The sequence below is a fragment of the Callorhinchus milii genome, unplaced genomic scaffold (genome assembly GCF_018977255.1).
Source record: "Callorhinchus milii isolate IMCB2004 unplaced genomic scaffold, IMCB_Cmil_1.0 Scaffold7, whole genome shotgun sequence".
In the NCBI taxonomy this organism is placed as follows: domain Eukaryota; kingdom Metazoa; phylum Chordata; class Chondrichthyes; order Chimaeriformes; family Callorhinchidae; genus Callorhinchus; species Callorhinchus milii.
In genome coordinates, this window is record NW_024704748.1 from 1,421,184 (window position 1) to 1,436,372 (window position 15,189).

The 15,189-nt window shown below is 47.5% G+C and overlaps 1 protein-coding gene and 1 non-coding gene across 8 annotated transcripts in view; both read left to right on the forward strand.

Annotated features, from left to right (window-relative positions):
* Positions 1 to 15,189, forward strand: part of zgc:171482 (zinc finger protein) — a 92,201-nt gene that overhangs the window by 2,811 nt on the left and 74,201 nt on the right. For 2 of the 7 annotated variants that reach the window (XM_042336817.1, XM_042336815.1), the window contains exons 2-3: positions 4,395 to 4,499; positions 13,311 to 13,403. In XM_042336817.1, coding sequence (XP_042192751.1) covers positions 4,395 to 4,499; positions 13,311 to 13,403 — 198 coding nt within the window. Of the gene's footprint in view, positions 1 to 605; positions 1,003 to 2,222; positions 2,490 to 4,394; positions 4,500 to 5,416; positions 5,494 to 13,310; positions 13,404 to 15,189 lie in introns of those variants that run through there. The other 5 variants (XM_042336820.1, XM_042336814.1, XM_042336818.1 and 2 more) reach the window with 5 other exon arrangements.
* Positions 10,396 to 10,468, forward strand: trnaa-cgc. Its single transcript has one exon. It is a non-coding gene; the product is annotated as a tRNA-Ala (tRNA).

Consider the following 15,189-nt stretch of genomic DNA (forward strand, 5'->3'; position numbering starts at 1 on the left):
GGCCTGAAGGGAGGGGTAGCGGAGACGGGCAATGTTTCGGAGGTGAGGGAGGGAATGCTGAGCGGGTCCGAGCACAGATGTGGGGAGCCACGCAAGACACTGAGGTTCAACCCAAGCTCCGTGAGGTGCACACCCAGGGAGGTAGATCAAGGCGCTGACGGGAGCCGAGCAGGAGAGAGAGGGGGGGGTGGGTGGGTGGTGGGGGGGGGTGTGAGAGCGGATTGAGGGGTGGAATTTTGAACCTGGGAGTGGGGAGGGAATATATTGTGAGACGCAGGGTGGCGAGAGGATTGGATTTCAGCTACATTTATCACCATCTGGAGTCATAATAATAATAATAATAATCCTTGCGTTTGGTACAGTGCCCGATCCCGTCTTCGAGACGTCTCAAAGCGCTTCACAGAATATACTGTAAAGTGAATGGACCGTGTATTTTGTGGGCGAAAAGTGCCTTTTAGCTATTCTTTAGAGTTATATTGTGCTGTTTAGCTATTTATACAGTCAATAATTCCAAATAAAAAAGTTCACATTTTCAGGATTCGTTGGGGAAATCGACAGTAAATGGGGGAGGCGGGGGGGGGGGGGGGGGGCGGTGAGGTGGGAGTGGAGGGGGGAGGGAGAGAGAGAGAGAGGGGGAAAAAGCAACAAATTGTCAGCCGGGGAGGAGTTACCTGCAATGGCTTCAGGACAAATAGCTTGAAGCCTCCTCTCTACTCCCCGACACCAGTGGCAGATATTGGTCTGTGTTGTGTTGTGTTGGGTTCCCCTCTCTCTGGAGGAAGGCTGTGTGTGTGCGGGACTGGGTCGGTGGTTGGGCGCGCGCGGGAGAGAGACAGAGACAGAGAGAGAGAGAGGGAGGGAGGAGAGGAGAGGAGAGGAGAGGAAAGACCTGGAGTTGAAAGCACAAAGGTATTTGCCGTTTCCTCAACCGCACGGCTTGTCCTTGGGCAGAACAACAAACACAAATTGGGAAAAAAGCATGTTCTTCGAGCTGACGGAGACGTGAGTAAACCTCAGATCCCATGGAAACGAGTCGATTCGCCTGACACTCTCTCTGCTCCTCTCTATCTCTGTCTTTTTCTCTCTCTCCGTCTTCTCTTTCTGCCTCTCTCTCTCTCTCTCTCTCCGTCTTCTCTTTCTGCCCCTCTCTCTCTCTCTCCCTCTCTCTCGCTTCCTTTCTCGCTCTCTCTCTGTCTCTTTCTCACTCTTTTTCTTTTCTTCTCTTTTTCTCTCCATCCTCTCTCGTGGTGTTTCTGTCTCAATCTCTCGGTGCCCCTCTCTCTCTCTCTCTCTCTCTGTCTCTGCGTTTTTCTCTTTCCGTCTTGATTCTCTCTCTCTCTTTCTTTCTCCATCTTCAATTTTTCTCTGTCTCCCCTCTCCTCTCTCTCTCCCTCTCTCTCTAATTCTTTCGCTGCCTCTTTCTCTCATCTCCCCCCACCCGATTTCTCTCGGTCTGTCCCTTTTTCTCTCTCTCTCCGCATTTCTCTCCCAGTGCCTCTCTCTCTTTCCCTCCCTCGCCACACAGTTGTTTCTCTCTCTCTGTATTTCTTTCTCACTGCCTCTTTCTTTCTCTCTTTCCCCACTTTCTCTCTCACTCCCCCCCCACCCACTTCCATGTAATATTGAGAGGTAAACTGTCTTGTGTATAAACATGACAAGAACAATGTATCCGGAAGGCAGCAGCACATATCCATCCTTTCCAGCAGCCTTTATCAAGTGCCAGCATCTCTCCCAGCGAGAGATTATTTGTGTGAGCTGTTTTGTCAGTACAGCACAGTGCAATACTGAGCCGGGCTGTTTACCCAAAGCAACGTTGCGAGCGCCAGTGTAAAACTATTTTATAAAAGCATTCTCCACTCCTCCCCCACCGCCCGTAAGCTCACAATCAAAATACGGGCTTGAAGTATTCGCTGTGATGTCTTTGCTGCCAAATGTCTTACGCTTTCAACTGAGGCTCTCAACTGGTTGTTTTCGACCAGGTTGTTTACCAGCCCGGCTCAGTCAGTCAGTCAGTCAGTCAGTCAGTCACTCAGTCAGTCCCGCTCTCACCACTTGAGACAGAAGGTTGGGGTTTGAAGCCCCTCGTTGTAGGCTCGGAGCTCACACTGACCCTCCTGGGGGGTGGGGGGAAGCGCTGCGGTGTCGGAGACGCCGTCCTTCGGATCAGACGTTAAACCGCGGTCTCGTCTGTTCAGGTGGACGTTAAAAGATCTGTTTGACAAAACAAAGGGAGTTTCTTTCTCGCGGTGACCCGGCCAGCGTTTAGCGGAGAGAAAAAAATGAGCATTCTGTTTGAGATGTGAGAATTCTGTGCAGAATTGTCTACCGCGTTCACCTACAAATTATAGTCACTAGGCTTTAGAGAAAACTCTGTGAAGCTCATTGTAATATCCTCCCGACTTGTACGAAATGCAAGGAACATAATGCAATTTAATTCTACACGAGGATTGTTTTTTTTCCCACACAAGACTGCAAAGAGCTAACGTGAAGTGAGTTCCCAACTTCTTGATGTCTTGGTCAATTTGGGAATCCTGTTTCTTTGATTTTTTTGAAATGAATATGTCTGCTGCAATTTTTGTGGCTTGCAAGCCAGGTCGTCATGTTATCCGAGTCTCTTAACGGTGCGCATATTTCTCATATCTGTCTTTGAGCTCACAGTCTAGGCTGACTCTCCAGTGTGGTGCTGCGTTGGCGAGCTACATTGTCAGAGGTGCCGTCCCTCGGATGAGACGTTAAACTGAGGTCCCGTGGGTGCCCTGTTCAGGTGGGAGTTAAAGATCCCGTGACGCTGCTGGGAAGAAACAACGCAGAGTTTCTCCCAGTGTCTTGGCCAACAAAATATAAAGCAAATCTTCCTTGCATTTGATACAGCAAATTTTGGACACTCAAACCACAACCGTTTGTGGGACCCTGCTGTGTACAATTGGCTGCCGCATTTCGCCCGCAAAATACACAGTCAATTCACTTTACAATATATTCTGTGAAGAGCTTTGCGACATCTCAAAAGACGCTATATCAAATGCAAGGATTATTATTATTATTATCATCAAGTGTTAGGAGGATTCTTAATCCCCGAATCTTGACCTGCACGGTGGCCAGGATTGTCTGGACTTTGTTTTAATATATTTTCTATAGACTTCATGCACTCATTATAACTCACTAAAAGTGCTTTTCCAATTTGAGAGAATTACTAACGTGGTTTAAATTTATTTCGCTCCTCACACGCTCCGCACTGTGTCTAAGTGGGAGCCACTGCACTTCATTGCTTCCAGACCTCGGAGTTATTCAATACTCTGTTACCGCCTGTTCTCTTGGCACTTCCCCACTTTGATGAATTCCTGTCAATGCGTTGCCCAGAGCGCGCACAATATCAGGTCAGCCCGGCTCCCTCCTTAGCTCTCTCACTTCTGAATCAGGAGGTTGCAACCCAGCCTGATGTTCCAGACCAGTGCTGGGGGGAGCGACAAACTATTGGCAATGCCGTCCTTCGGATGAGATGTTAAGCTGTGTGTTCGGGTGGCACTACGTAAACGCAGTTTGTTGTTGTTTGTTGTTGATGACGTTGACATTAAAGATCCAACAACCCTATTGTAGAAGAGAATGGAGTTTCTCCTGGTGTCCTGGGCGACAATTCTTGAGATAAAATTGATCTGTGGGACATTGCTGTATGCAAATTGATTGTTGCCTACAAAATACAATCACTACACTTGACCCGGGCCACGTGATCCTCGTTGGACGAGCAGCAGGAAAGCGTGCCAGACGGCGATATCAATGGCAAGCTATGTGGTTTTAGCTGGTTAGGCTCCAGCAATTACCCCAATGCACGCTCTGGGATCCCCAAGCTTTGCCAACCTGCGCCTAATACTCTCTGGAATTAGGTAAACAGAAAGCGTACCTCCAAGGAGAGAGAGAGTGCGCATTCCAACAATCTATCTCTGGGATTTCCATGTGTAGGTGGGATGCATGGAATTCTCAGCTTAGTTTGGAGACTAATCACGGTGATGGGTTTCTGCGTGTGTCAGACACTCGTAGACGGTGTGTCAAATGAAAAGATTATTAGTACTATCTGCCTCTGTTAACCTAGCAGTAAGTAGGAACCCGGTGGTTAGTCTATTGGTGAATCCAGAGGTAATGATCCCTTCAAAAAAAATAATCATTTGGTCACTCAATCCACGACTGTTTGTGGGACGCTGCTGTGCAGATTGGCTGCCGCGTTTCGCCCGCAAAATATACAGTCAAGTCACTTTACAGTATATCCTGTGAAGCGCTTTGAGGTGTCTCAATGATGTGATAGGGCGCTATATCAATCAAGGATGATTATTATTATGCTACTTTTCCACATTTATATCAAAAAAACCAGGTTGATTCTCGGCATCTCTCTGATTTTCTGGCAGATGAAATCCGCAGGAAGCAGCAATGTGGATTTATTTACGGACAGCTACTGCAACATTTGTAACGCCCAACTGATCTCCGAGTCACAGAGAGTCGCTCACTATGAGGTAAGACAACTACCCCAGAATGCACCCATTCGCCCACAAAATACACAGTCAATTCACTTTACAGTATATCCTGTGAAGCGCTTTGAGATGTCTCTAAGATATGATAAGGCACTGTATCAAATGCTAGGATTATTATTATTGCTGCTCGCAAATGGTATGCTGTGTTCGCCTACAGAACCACACTTTATATCAAAACGTCCTCCAGATGTGAAAGGCGCTTTATCAAATCCAAGTTTTTTTNAGTATTCTTCCCATTCCCCTGGGAGCAGAATACTTTTTTTTTAATCATCTCCTCGCCTCTGACATCCACCCAGTGTTCAGATTTAACGCTCTACAGAATTCCTTCCCCGTGTGGGTGTTGAACTGTCTCGCCTACTTTTGAAAATCATTTTATTCTTGTTTTGCAACCATTTTTTTTCCCTTTAAGAAGCTACTTGCGGGTTCATGTACCTGTAACCTCATCGTTCACGCCTTCTCTTTCTCCTGTTGTTTTTCCTTTCTATGCCATCTTTGCTGTTATAACATTATCGCTTGACAATATAAACAAAGAGAGAACAAAAAGCAAAATATTAAGAATTGTTGGAAAATTCTTCAATCCAGCCGTTAGTTGGGAAGCTGCTTTTTCCAGAGCTCCTAAAACCAGATTGCGGAGTCCTGTAGCATAGTGGTTAGTGCGCTCGCTTTGCAAGCGAGAGGATCCAGGTTTGATTCCGGGGCGGGGTGGAAGTTTAGGCAGGTTGGTCACTCAATCCACAATTTTGCCCACAAAATACACAGTCACTCCACTTTAGGTGCACTTTAGGTGCACTTTGAGGCGTCTCAACAACGTGATAAGGTGTTATATCAAATGAAAATGTTTATTATTATTATTTCAGAATTTTTCCACAATTCATTTCTGTGGGGTCTTAACTTTTCAGACAGAATGGCCTGACAAGCTGAGACTGGCTAGAATTTAGAGCTGAGGTCCGCAGGCTGTCTGTCAGACAGTCACCCGGTAATGTCTTTCTCGAAGGCTCTCTCTCAGAGCTCAAATTTCATTCTTCTCTCTGATATGCACACTCACTCTTATCCAGTGTCACTGTCTCTAACAGCACATCCCCTGCACTGCAGTAGACACACATCACAGCTCCAGAGATTTTTCTCATTCTCTCACACTCTCTCTCACACACACACACTCTCTCTCTCTCACATTCACTCTCTCTCATACTTGCTCTCTTACATTTGCCTACTGTTTCTCTCACATTCAGTCTCTGTCTCAGACACACTCACACTCTCACTTTGTCTCTTACGCACTTGCTCTCTCTTACACTCACCTACACTCTCTCTCACTCTCATATTCTGTCATTCTCTCACAGCTCAGTGGTTAGAGCACACGCTTCGCAAGTGAGAGATCTGGGTTCGATTCCCGGCAGGGCAAAATGTTGGGCAAGTTTCCTTCCTCCGCACTACCTTGAGTAAGTAGGAACTCAGTTGTTCGTCGATTGGTGGATCACTTTTCCAGGGATAATAATCCCTCAAAAAAATAATAACTTGGTCACTTAATCCACGATTGTTTGTGGGACCCTACTGTGCACAGTTGGCTCCCGTGTTTCGACCACAAAATGTACAGTCAATTAATTTTACAGTATATTCTGTGAAATGCTTTGAGACGTCTAGAAAATGTGATAAGCCGTGATATCAAATGCAAAGATTATTAATTTCTCTTTCTCCCGCACTTTCTCTCTCTCCCACATGCTCAATCTCTTGTGCACACGTGTGTGCTCTCTTTCACACACACAATCTATCTCCTACATGCTTGCTCTCTCTCCCTCGCACACACTTGGCTTTCTCTCTCTCTCCACTCGCTCTCTCTCGCTGTCATACTGCACTCGCACTCTCTCTCGCTCTCTTGCTTGTGTCTCTCATCCTCTCTGCCTTCTGTGTGCCTGTTCTGTGAATCAGCAAAGACAGGTTGATTCCACAAACCTATTTAAATATTCAAATAGAAATAAGCATATTAGTGAAACAGAGGGGAAAAAGGAAATGATGAGCCTGAACAATGAGCATGTAAGCGTGGCTTACGTGTCTGTGTGCCTTTGATTTGTTAATCCCTACAGTGAGCAATGTTTGACATTTGTACTAGTTGACGTGGGTTTGTGTGACAGAGACGGTGCTCAAATAGACAGCTCTGCTTCACTCCGTCACAGCTCGCTGCTCCTGCCTCTGGCTCAAAGCAACAAGTTATTCCAAACTATATCAGTACTGAAGATTTTCTAAAGTATTCTGTTGTGTGTATATGCACTTCTGTATTTATGCGCGTGTGTGACCATGTGCATGTGTGTGTACGCATGTGTGTGTCTGAATATACAGTGTGTATGGAAGTGAATATGTGTGTACACGTGTGTGAGTGTGTGTGAACGTGTGGACAAATCACATCATGCTGTTGTACCGCCTTACCTATCCTATCTGCTTGGTCCTCTCCTCATTAATATTGACCTGCTCCCATTCGGGAATATAATCCGCAGGCCAACTCACATGTATGCAGGTGCCACCGAACTCTCACATTCCCTCTTTAAGCCCCATCCTCATGAAACCCCTCCCAGTCTCCCCCGAGTTTCGCTGAGTCTCAGTGAGAGGAACGCTGTATAATAAGAGTCACTCGACCTGGCTCACACATCCCGGCTGCCATTGGGTGCCGTGCTCCTAGATTTGTGTCACCCCAAACCGTCATGAATAATAATAATAATAATAATCCATACGTTTGATGCAGGCCTTCTCACGTCATTGAGACGACGACAACAACAACAAATTACATTTGTATTCGCCTTTCATGTCAGGAGGACTAGGCGTCTCAAAGCGCTTCACTGGAAAGTGCATTGACTGTATTTTGCGGGTGATTATGCACAGCAGTGTCCCACAAATGTCAATGTTTGACAGGGAGACTGATGGGAAGAGACACAGACAGAGACATTGAGCGTGCACTGTGCACAGTGAGTGCTCTGAGACACACTCACATGTGCGTGCAGGCAGGTGATTGTGTGTTCGCATGTGAATGTGCGTGTGGACACGAGTGTGTGTGTGTGCTCTCTCAGGATTCCCAGCTCCCGTATGCAAAGCTTACTACACCTTCCTACACACACTGTCAGCCCTAAACACAGGCTGCAGTGTGTTGCGTCCGTGATGCTGTTCTGCTATTTGTTTTCTAAAGGTTTTATCCGGTGCTGTCACAGTTAGCTATAAAACACCCAGAGCAAACAATCGTTATGCCAAGCAACAATTTGAAAGAGATGTTCTGTTCCCTTGTTAAACTGGGTAAATGGAGAACGGTGGGGTGTGTAGATCTCCCCCTCTGTGCCCTCTGACTGTACCTTGGCGCTCAGATTTTAAGCAGGTGCTTTGTGCGGTGTTCACTCTCTCTGCCATTAATAACTGGGTCAAAAGGTGTCTTCCCGAATGCTTAGTTAATGGTAGACTGTTTCCGTGTTGGGATGTACCTCACATTGCATACACACAGTCAGTGTAAAGGAAGAGCACAGACCTGCAACACGATGTTTGCAACACTGACAGGAATTATTTTCTCAGAACATACACAAACACACAGAGAGACAGAGACAGACAGAAAGGCAGAGACATACAAGGACACATACACACACTCGTGTAGAGATAAAGATGTACAGAGAGAGACATAGATTCACAGACAGGGTGAGACAAATGGAATGGTGTAGAGACAGCTACACACAGAAAGGCAGAGGAAGCCTCTGGCTGTGGTAATCTTTCAGGAAGCCAGATATTGTAGCTGTGCCTCTCAGGTCTGTATTTCTCTGCATGTCTATATGTATCTGTTTGTCTCTGTGTGACTATCTGTCTCTTACTAACTATTTTTTTGCATCGATGTCTCTCTCAGTACATCTCTGTCTGTTTACCTCACTCCACACATCTCTGTTTACCCAGCAGTAAGTAGGAACCGATTGTTAGTCGATCGTCGGATCGCTTTTCCAGGCGGTAATAATCCCTAAAAAAAAGGTGGGGGAGAGGGGGGAGACCATAGGCAGTGTCATGGAGGTAGTTTTTTAAGCTATTCGCCCCATCGTGCCTGTGCCGGCTGTTTGAAAATGCTATCCAACTAGTCCCACTCCATCATCGCTCTTTCCCCATAGCCTTAAGCCCGGTGATGCCTTCTGCCTATCCTATCCGCAGCAAAACAATCCCCAGGTTCGCTCTGCACAAGGGCTCGCCAGATCACAGGATCGATCTGGATGAAGAAGGCCCTTAAGTCCCTCGGATCTCATCCCTTCCAAACAACCTCCACAAGAGGATGCAGTTGGTTTGTTGACCTGATGGAGTCGCCAAAGCTGCCCAGCTAGGGGTTCCGGCCTGCTCCACGTCCCCCAACCCACCCACACCATCATTGGCGGGAGAGCTTTCAGCCACTCTGCCCCCAACCTCTGGAACTCCATCCCCCAATCACTCCGCCTCGCCCCCTCCTTAACCTCCTTCAAGTCTCGCCTCAAGAACCCCCCCCCCTCTTCGACCATGCCATGGTCACCCCCTTCCCCTCCCCTCCCCCCTCCCCCTGACCCCAGCTCGGGTCTGAAATTCTGTACTCTGACCAGCGCCTTGGGCCGTCCTCCCGACGTGAAAGGCGCTATACAAATGTAATGTTGTTGTTGTTCAAGATCATTGAGTAACAGTGAGCAACGTTACAGAATTTTACAGCCCTTTCGGCCCTTCATGTCTCTGCTGCTTTTTTAAGAGTAATCCTCTCAGTCCAATTTAACTGCCCGTCCACCATAACCCGGTATAGAACACAGCATCTGTAATGTTCTGTATCTCACAGTGCTTTACAGTAATTAAACCCTTGTACTTAAGAGCAAACAAACTACATTCAGAGTTCCATATATGTATGCCACCTACACATGGAAATTTCCCTGTGTATGGAATGGAATGCGCACTCTCTCCCTCCCTGCTTACCTGACTCCGCAGCGTATTAGGTAAGGGTGCAAGAGCCAAAGCTTGGGAAACCCCAACGTAGGTTGGGTAACTGCGGGATTCAAACCAGCTAAAACCACCTAGCTTTTTAAACCAACTTGGACCACCCTACCCATTAGGGCTTTGGCTGCAGGGTTACCAAGAGCTGAGGGGGAGGATTCCCTGCCCCCAGTGACTGGTCGGCCATTCCAGGTCCTACCGAAGAGCCAGGCCGGGCTCTGCTGTCATCAGCAGTGAGTGTCCTGGAATACTGCGGACCCGCCTGGCTCGGGAACTGGGACTAGAGACACCGTCACAGAGGGAGGGCTCGATTTGACATTCGTGTCAAATTCGTTAGTGAGGAGGGTTTGGGTCAGCAAATACAAAATTGGCAAAGAGGGAGAACGAGAGAGGGAGCAAGAGTGGAAGAGAGAGAGAGAGAAAGAGAGTAGAATAATTTTTGTTGCGACCCGTTGGGTTCGGTGCCCCTGTTTATAACTCTTGTGCTATGGTGCTCTGGCGGGTTCGGTGTGTTTATCCAGTGAGTGGCTGAGCCACACACTGAGTTAAGTAGGTGCCAAGTTTTGTTCTGAGTCACACACGCAGAGGCGGGGTGTTGGAGGTGGAAAGGGAGAGAGAGAGAGCGAGAGAAAAAGGGGGAGGTAGAGAGAGAAAGAGGGAGGGAGGGAAGGGGGAGAAAGGCAGCTACAGAACGCTTCCTCTGAACAATCAGTGGCAGGAGCGCAAACAACCGTTTTGTGTTATAACAGCAATTTTTTTGTGCGCGCAGATCCAAACCTCCTCTGGTGGGGTCGGGGAGGCTGAGCAGGGGGCATGTATTTATTTATTGCTGTGTGCTGTAGCCTGCGCAGTGCCTCACATGACCATACTGCAGATAATGCCCACAAAATATACAGTCAATCCACTTTACAGTATATCATTACAGTGGAGTCCGGTAGCTCAGTGGTTAGAGCGCTCGCCTCGCAAGCGAGAGGACCCGGGTTCGATTCCCGGCAGGATGAATCGTTGGGCAAGTTTCCTTCCTCCACACACCTCTGTTTACCCAGGAGTAAGTAGGAACCCGGTTGTTAATAGATTGACGGTTAGTAGATTCCTGGGGTAATAATTCCTTCAGAAAAATAACAATTTTGTCACTCAATCCGCGACTGGTTGTGGGACGCTGCTGTGCGCAATTGGCTGCTGCATTTCGCCCATAAAATACACAGTCACTCCACTTTACAGTGTATTCTGTGAAGCGCTTTGAAACGTCTCGAAGACGTGATAAGGCGCTATATCAAATGCAAGGATTATTATTATTATGGGGAGGATTTCTGGGTTTATACTGATCTTTGATTTCTGTTTGGCTGGATGCGATGCAACGTTTTTCACGTTGGGAGGATGTCTTCAGTTGGAAGCGCTTGCTTCATAGGATTTAAAAAGATGTAGTGACTGTGTCCAACAGCCGATTTGCAACACACGTTTGCTTGTGTTTTTTGCTTCACAGCACAGAGTCCTTTGCAATTCCATCCCACAGTCCATTCGCCTCGCTCCCTCCCCTGCCTTCTTCAAGGACCATCTCAAGATCCTCCTCTTCAACTGCACCTTTGGTCACCCTCTACCCCTACCCTCTCCCCCTCCACCCTCCTGATCGAACCTGTTGTTTGTGCTTCAGTCAGTCAGATCTGACCTGTGCGCTATGTTCAGCCTGGGAGCAGGGTGAATGGTGACAATATTCAGCGCCAGAAATTAACACAAGGAGTCAGCATGTCCCGATTTAGTTCCAATTACGAGTGATTGAACTGCTCATTAGATAGTACTGGAAAAAGGAACTTTCCATTTCTGTCGTTCAATCTTTTCTCTCTGTCTGTCCACACTCCAGGTCAGCCACAGCACGGTTTAGAGACAAGCTTAAAGCTTAAAGCTCGCTCTATACTGTGCGTCCACACTCCCAGGTCAGGGTTAGCGACATAGTAAAGCTCCCTCTACACTGTGTGTCCACACTTCCAGGTCAGGGTTACAGACACAGTAAAGCTCCTCTACACTGTGTGTCCACACTCCCAGGTCAGGGTTAGCGACATAGTAAAGCTGCTCTACACTGTGCGTCCACACTCCCAGGTCAAGGTTAGAGACACAGTAACGCTCCTCTACACTGTGTGTCCACACTCCCAGGTCAGGGTTAGCGACATAGTAATGCTCTACACTGTGCGTCCACACTCCCAGGTCAGGGTTAGAGACACAGTAAAGCTCCTCTACACTGTGTGTCCACACTCCCAGGTCAGGGTTATTGTGCCTGAATCGCTCCTTGTCGCTTCTCAAACATGTCCCAGCGACTTGGGACTTCCTCCCAACAAATATAATTTTGTTGTTGTTGTTGTTATCCTCTCCACCATTGGTGGGCAGGCCTTCAACCTCTCTGCCCCCACCCTCTAGAACTCCATCCACAGCCCCTCCACCTCACCCTGTCCCTTGCCTCCTTCAAGACCCGTCTCAAGACCCTCCTCTTCGACCATACCTTCGGTCACCCTCCTAACCCTCCCCTCATTGCCCTCCACTACTCCTCCTGATCCCAACCCCCAGCTCGGGTGCGGATCCCTGACTGTCCAGCACCTTGGGACGTCCTCCTGACGTGAAAGGCACTTTACAAATGTATTTTGTTGTTGTACTGCGGGTAGATCTTGCTGTTTGTCAGCACTATTACTACGCTTCTAAAGTGTCCTAATGAACCCAGCACTTTATCTGTCCCTGTAATACAAACCAACTGCTGCCAACGCTTTCTCTCATGTCCTTGCTATTGAGGTCACCGCTCGCCTCTGTTTCCACGGTAACGGGACTACATATACTCCCAGCCACCCTTATTATAGAATTAAGGTGAATATCTGTGGCCCGGGTTGAATTGATTGATTTTCAAAAATAAACGCAACGCAATTTCTGTGTTTTTTTTATCTTGAAGGAGCCCAATCCCCGTCACATACATCTGCAGCAAACGTGGTCCTGAATTATTCATAAATCACAAATCATGGAAATAACGTGGATATTTTTCTTTCGCTTTTACACTGGAAAAGTCTCTTTTTTTGTCCTTCTCCGTTGGGTGCGTAAACACTGTGCGTTGAGTCCTCACCCCACAGGGTTTGTGTTGAGATGCTCAGTGATACCTCACCCTGGTGTCAGCCTGGTTCAGTCACTCGAACGCTCACCTCTCGATCAGAAGGTTTTGGGGTTTAAGCCCCACGTCAGGCACTTTGAGATAGAGAGGCTCCTTCTGGGTTGAGAAAGTCTATGATTCTACGCCATCATTGGATTCTATAATAATAATAATAATCCTTCCATTTGATATAGCGCCTTATCACGTTGTCTCAAAGCGCTTCACAGACTATAAAGTGGATTCACTGTGTATTTGTGGGCGAAACGCGGGGATTGAGTGACCAAATTTTTTTTTGGGGGTGAGACATTATTACCCCTCGAAAGCGATCCACCAATTGACTAACAGTCAGGTTCCTACATACTGCTGGGTAAACAACAACAACAACAAGATTACATTTGTATAGTACCTTTCACATCGGGAGGACGTCCCAAGGCCCTGCAGAGGTGTGTGGAGTAAGGAAACCTAAGGTTTTGTCCTGCCCGGAATCGAACCCGGGTCCTCTCGCTTGCGAGGCGAGTGCGTGAACCACTGAGCTACAGGACTCCATAAAGGTTTTGGGGTTTAAGCCCCAAATCAGGGATGTTGAGCCGGATAGCCTCGTCTTATGATTCTGTGGCATCTGGGGATTCTACTGGGGGAGGGAATGAGAATTAGGAGGGTGTGGTTTGTTAACAAACATGTTCATTGAGTTTTGCAACCTTCTACCCTTCTGTGTTCCTCAGAGTAAGAAACACGCCAACAAGGTCCGTTTGTACTACATGCTACACCCCGAGGATGGAGGGCCCCCCTCCAAAAAGCTGCGACCGGACAATCCTGTGAGTACCCCTCACCCCTGCGTCACGTCTCAAAGCCTCCCAAGTAATTGCCGTCAAGTGGAGTAACCGTGTTTTGTTAGTGGATGCGGCAGCAATTTTGCGCACAGCCCCGAGATGATCAGTTTATCTGTGGGGGGGGGGGGTGGGGGGAGAATGGGGTTATCAGAAGAGAGAGAGAAATTCCCTTTGTTTGTGCAACAGCGCTGCGAGATCCTTAGCACCCACCTGATCGGTACACAAACAGGGCCTCGGCTTAACATCTCACCCGAAGTATGGCGTCTCCAACAACACAATACAATTCGCACCTCACAAAGCGTCTTTCACAAACGGAGTGCATCTCACTGAGCAGTGCTGCATCGCAGCTCGGCGTCAGGCTCCTGTTATGCACTCCAAGATGCTGCCCCGTGTGAAGGCCGCTATATAAATGCAAGTTGTTGTTGTACGGGCACCCGAGCTGGGGGTGGGAGCCGAGGGAGGGTGGGTGGGGTTGGGGAAAGATGACCAAAAGGGTGAAACATTTGATTTGATTCCCAGAAGGGCGAAACATTGGGAAAGTTCCCTTACTACACACTCCTCTATCATCGTCCCTAATAATAATCCCTCCAAAAACCAAAAACAATAATAAAATTGGTCATTTTCAATCTACGACTGTTTGTGGGACATTGCTGTGCGCAATTGGCTGCCGCGTTCGCCCACAAATATACAGTCAATTCACTTTATAGTGTGTTCTGTGAAGCGCTTTGGGACGTCCTCCCGACGTGAAAAGCGCTATATCAAATGCAAGGATTATTATTATTATCGTCGACCGGGTTTTCAGCCTCTTTAGAACTCCATCTCACAATCCCTTCGCCTTTCTCCCTCTCTTGCCTCCTTCAAGGCACGACTCAAGACCCTCCTTTTCGACCATGCCTTCAGCCGCCCTCCTAACCCCTCTGCCGTCCCTCACCCCAACCCTGGCCCCCCGACGCTCGGGTCCTGATCCCCGACTGTTCAGCAACTTGGGACGACCTCCCGACATGAATGGGGCTTTACAAATGTAATTGTATTGTTGCTTACCTCGCAATAAGTAGGAATCCGGCTGTTAGTCAATTGGTGGATCGCTTTTCCGGGGGTTATGATCTCTTAAAAAAAATGATAATAATTTACACCCTCTGTGCCTGGTCAGACATTAAATACATGACAGTATTTAAAAAGCAAAGAGAAGGGAGTTTCTCTCTCCTGGTGTCCTGATCAACAATCCTCCAGATAAAATCGGTGATTCAGATCACACCTGTTCGTGACACCTGGCTGTGTGCAAGGTTGCTGCTACTGCCAACAAAACACCACAGTCACTCAACTAAAAAACAAATAATAATAATAAGTTGGTCTCAATCCACGACTGTTTGTGGGACACTGCTACACTGCTGTGTGTAATTGGCTATCGTGTTTCGCTCACAAAATATACAGTCACTACACTTTACAGCATATTCTGTGAAGCGCTTTGAGACGTCTTGAAGACGTAATAAGGCGCTATATCAAATGCAAGGATTATTATTATTATTGATATCTCGAGTAATCAGAGTGCGCAGAGAGCCTGCTTTTTAATTTGAAACCAACCAGTGCTGGATAGCTTGAAATATCAGTGAAAGAAAAGCCCTGACTTTGAGAATTTTTTTGATCTGGCAAGTACTGAGCTGGCACTTTGCTGTTCCTGCCAGTTTTCCAATAATATTCCTCCAGAAAAAAACGCTTGGGTTTTGATTTTCTTTTTAATCTCTCGCTCCGTTCACCTCCCTGTTAGCGCTGG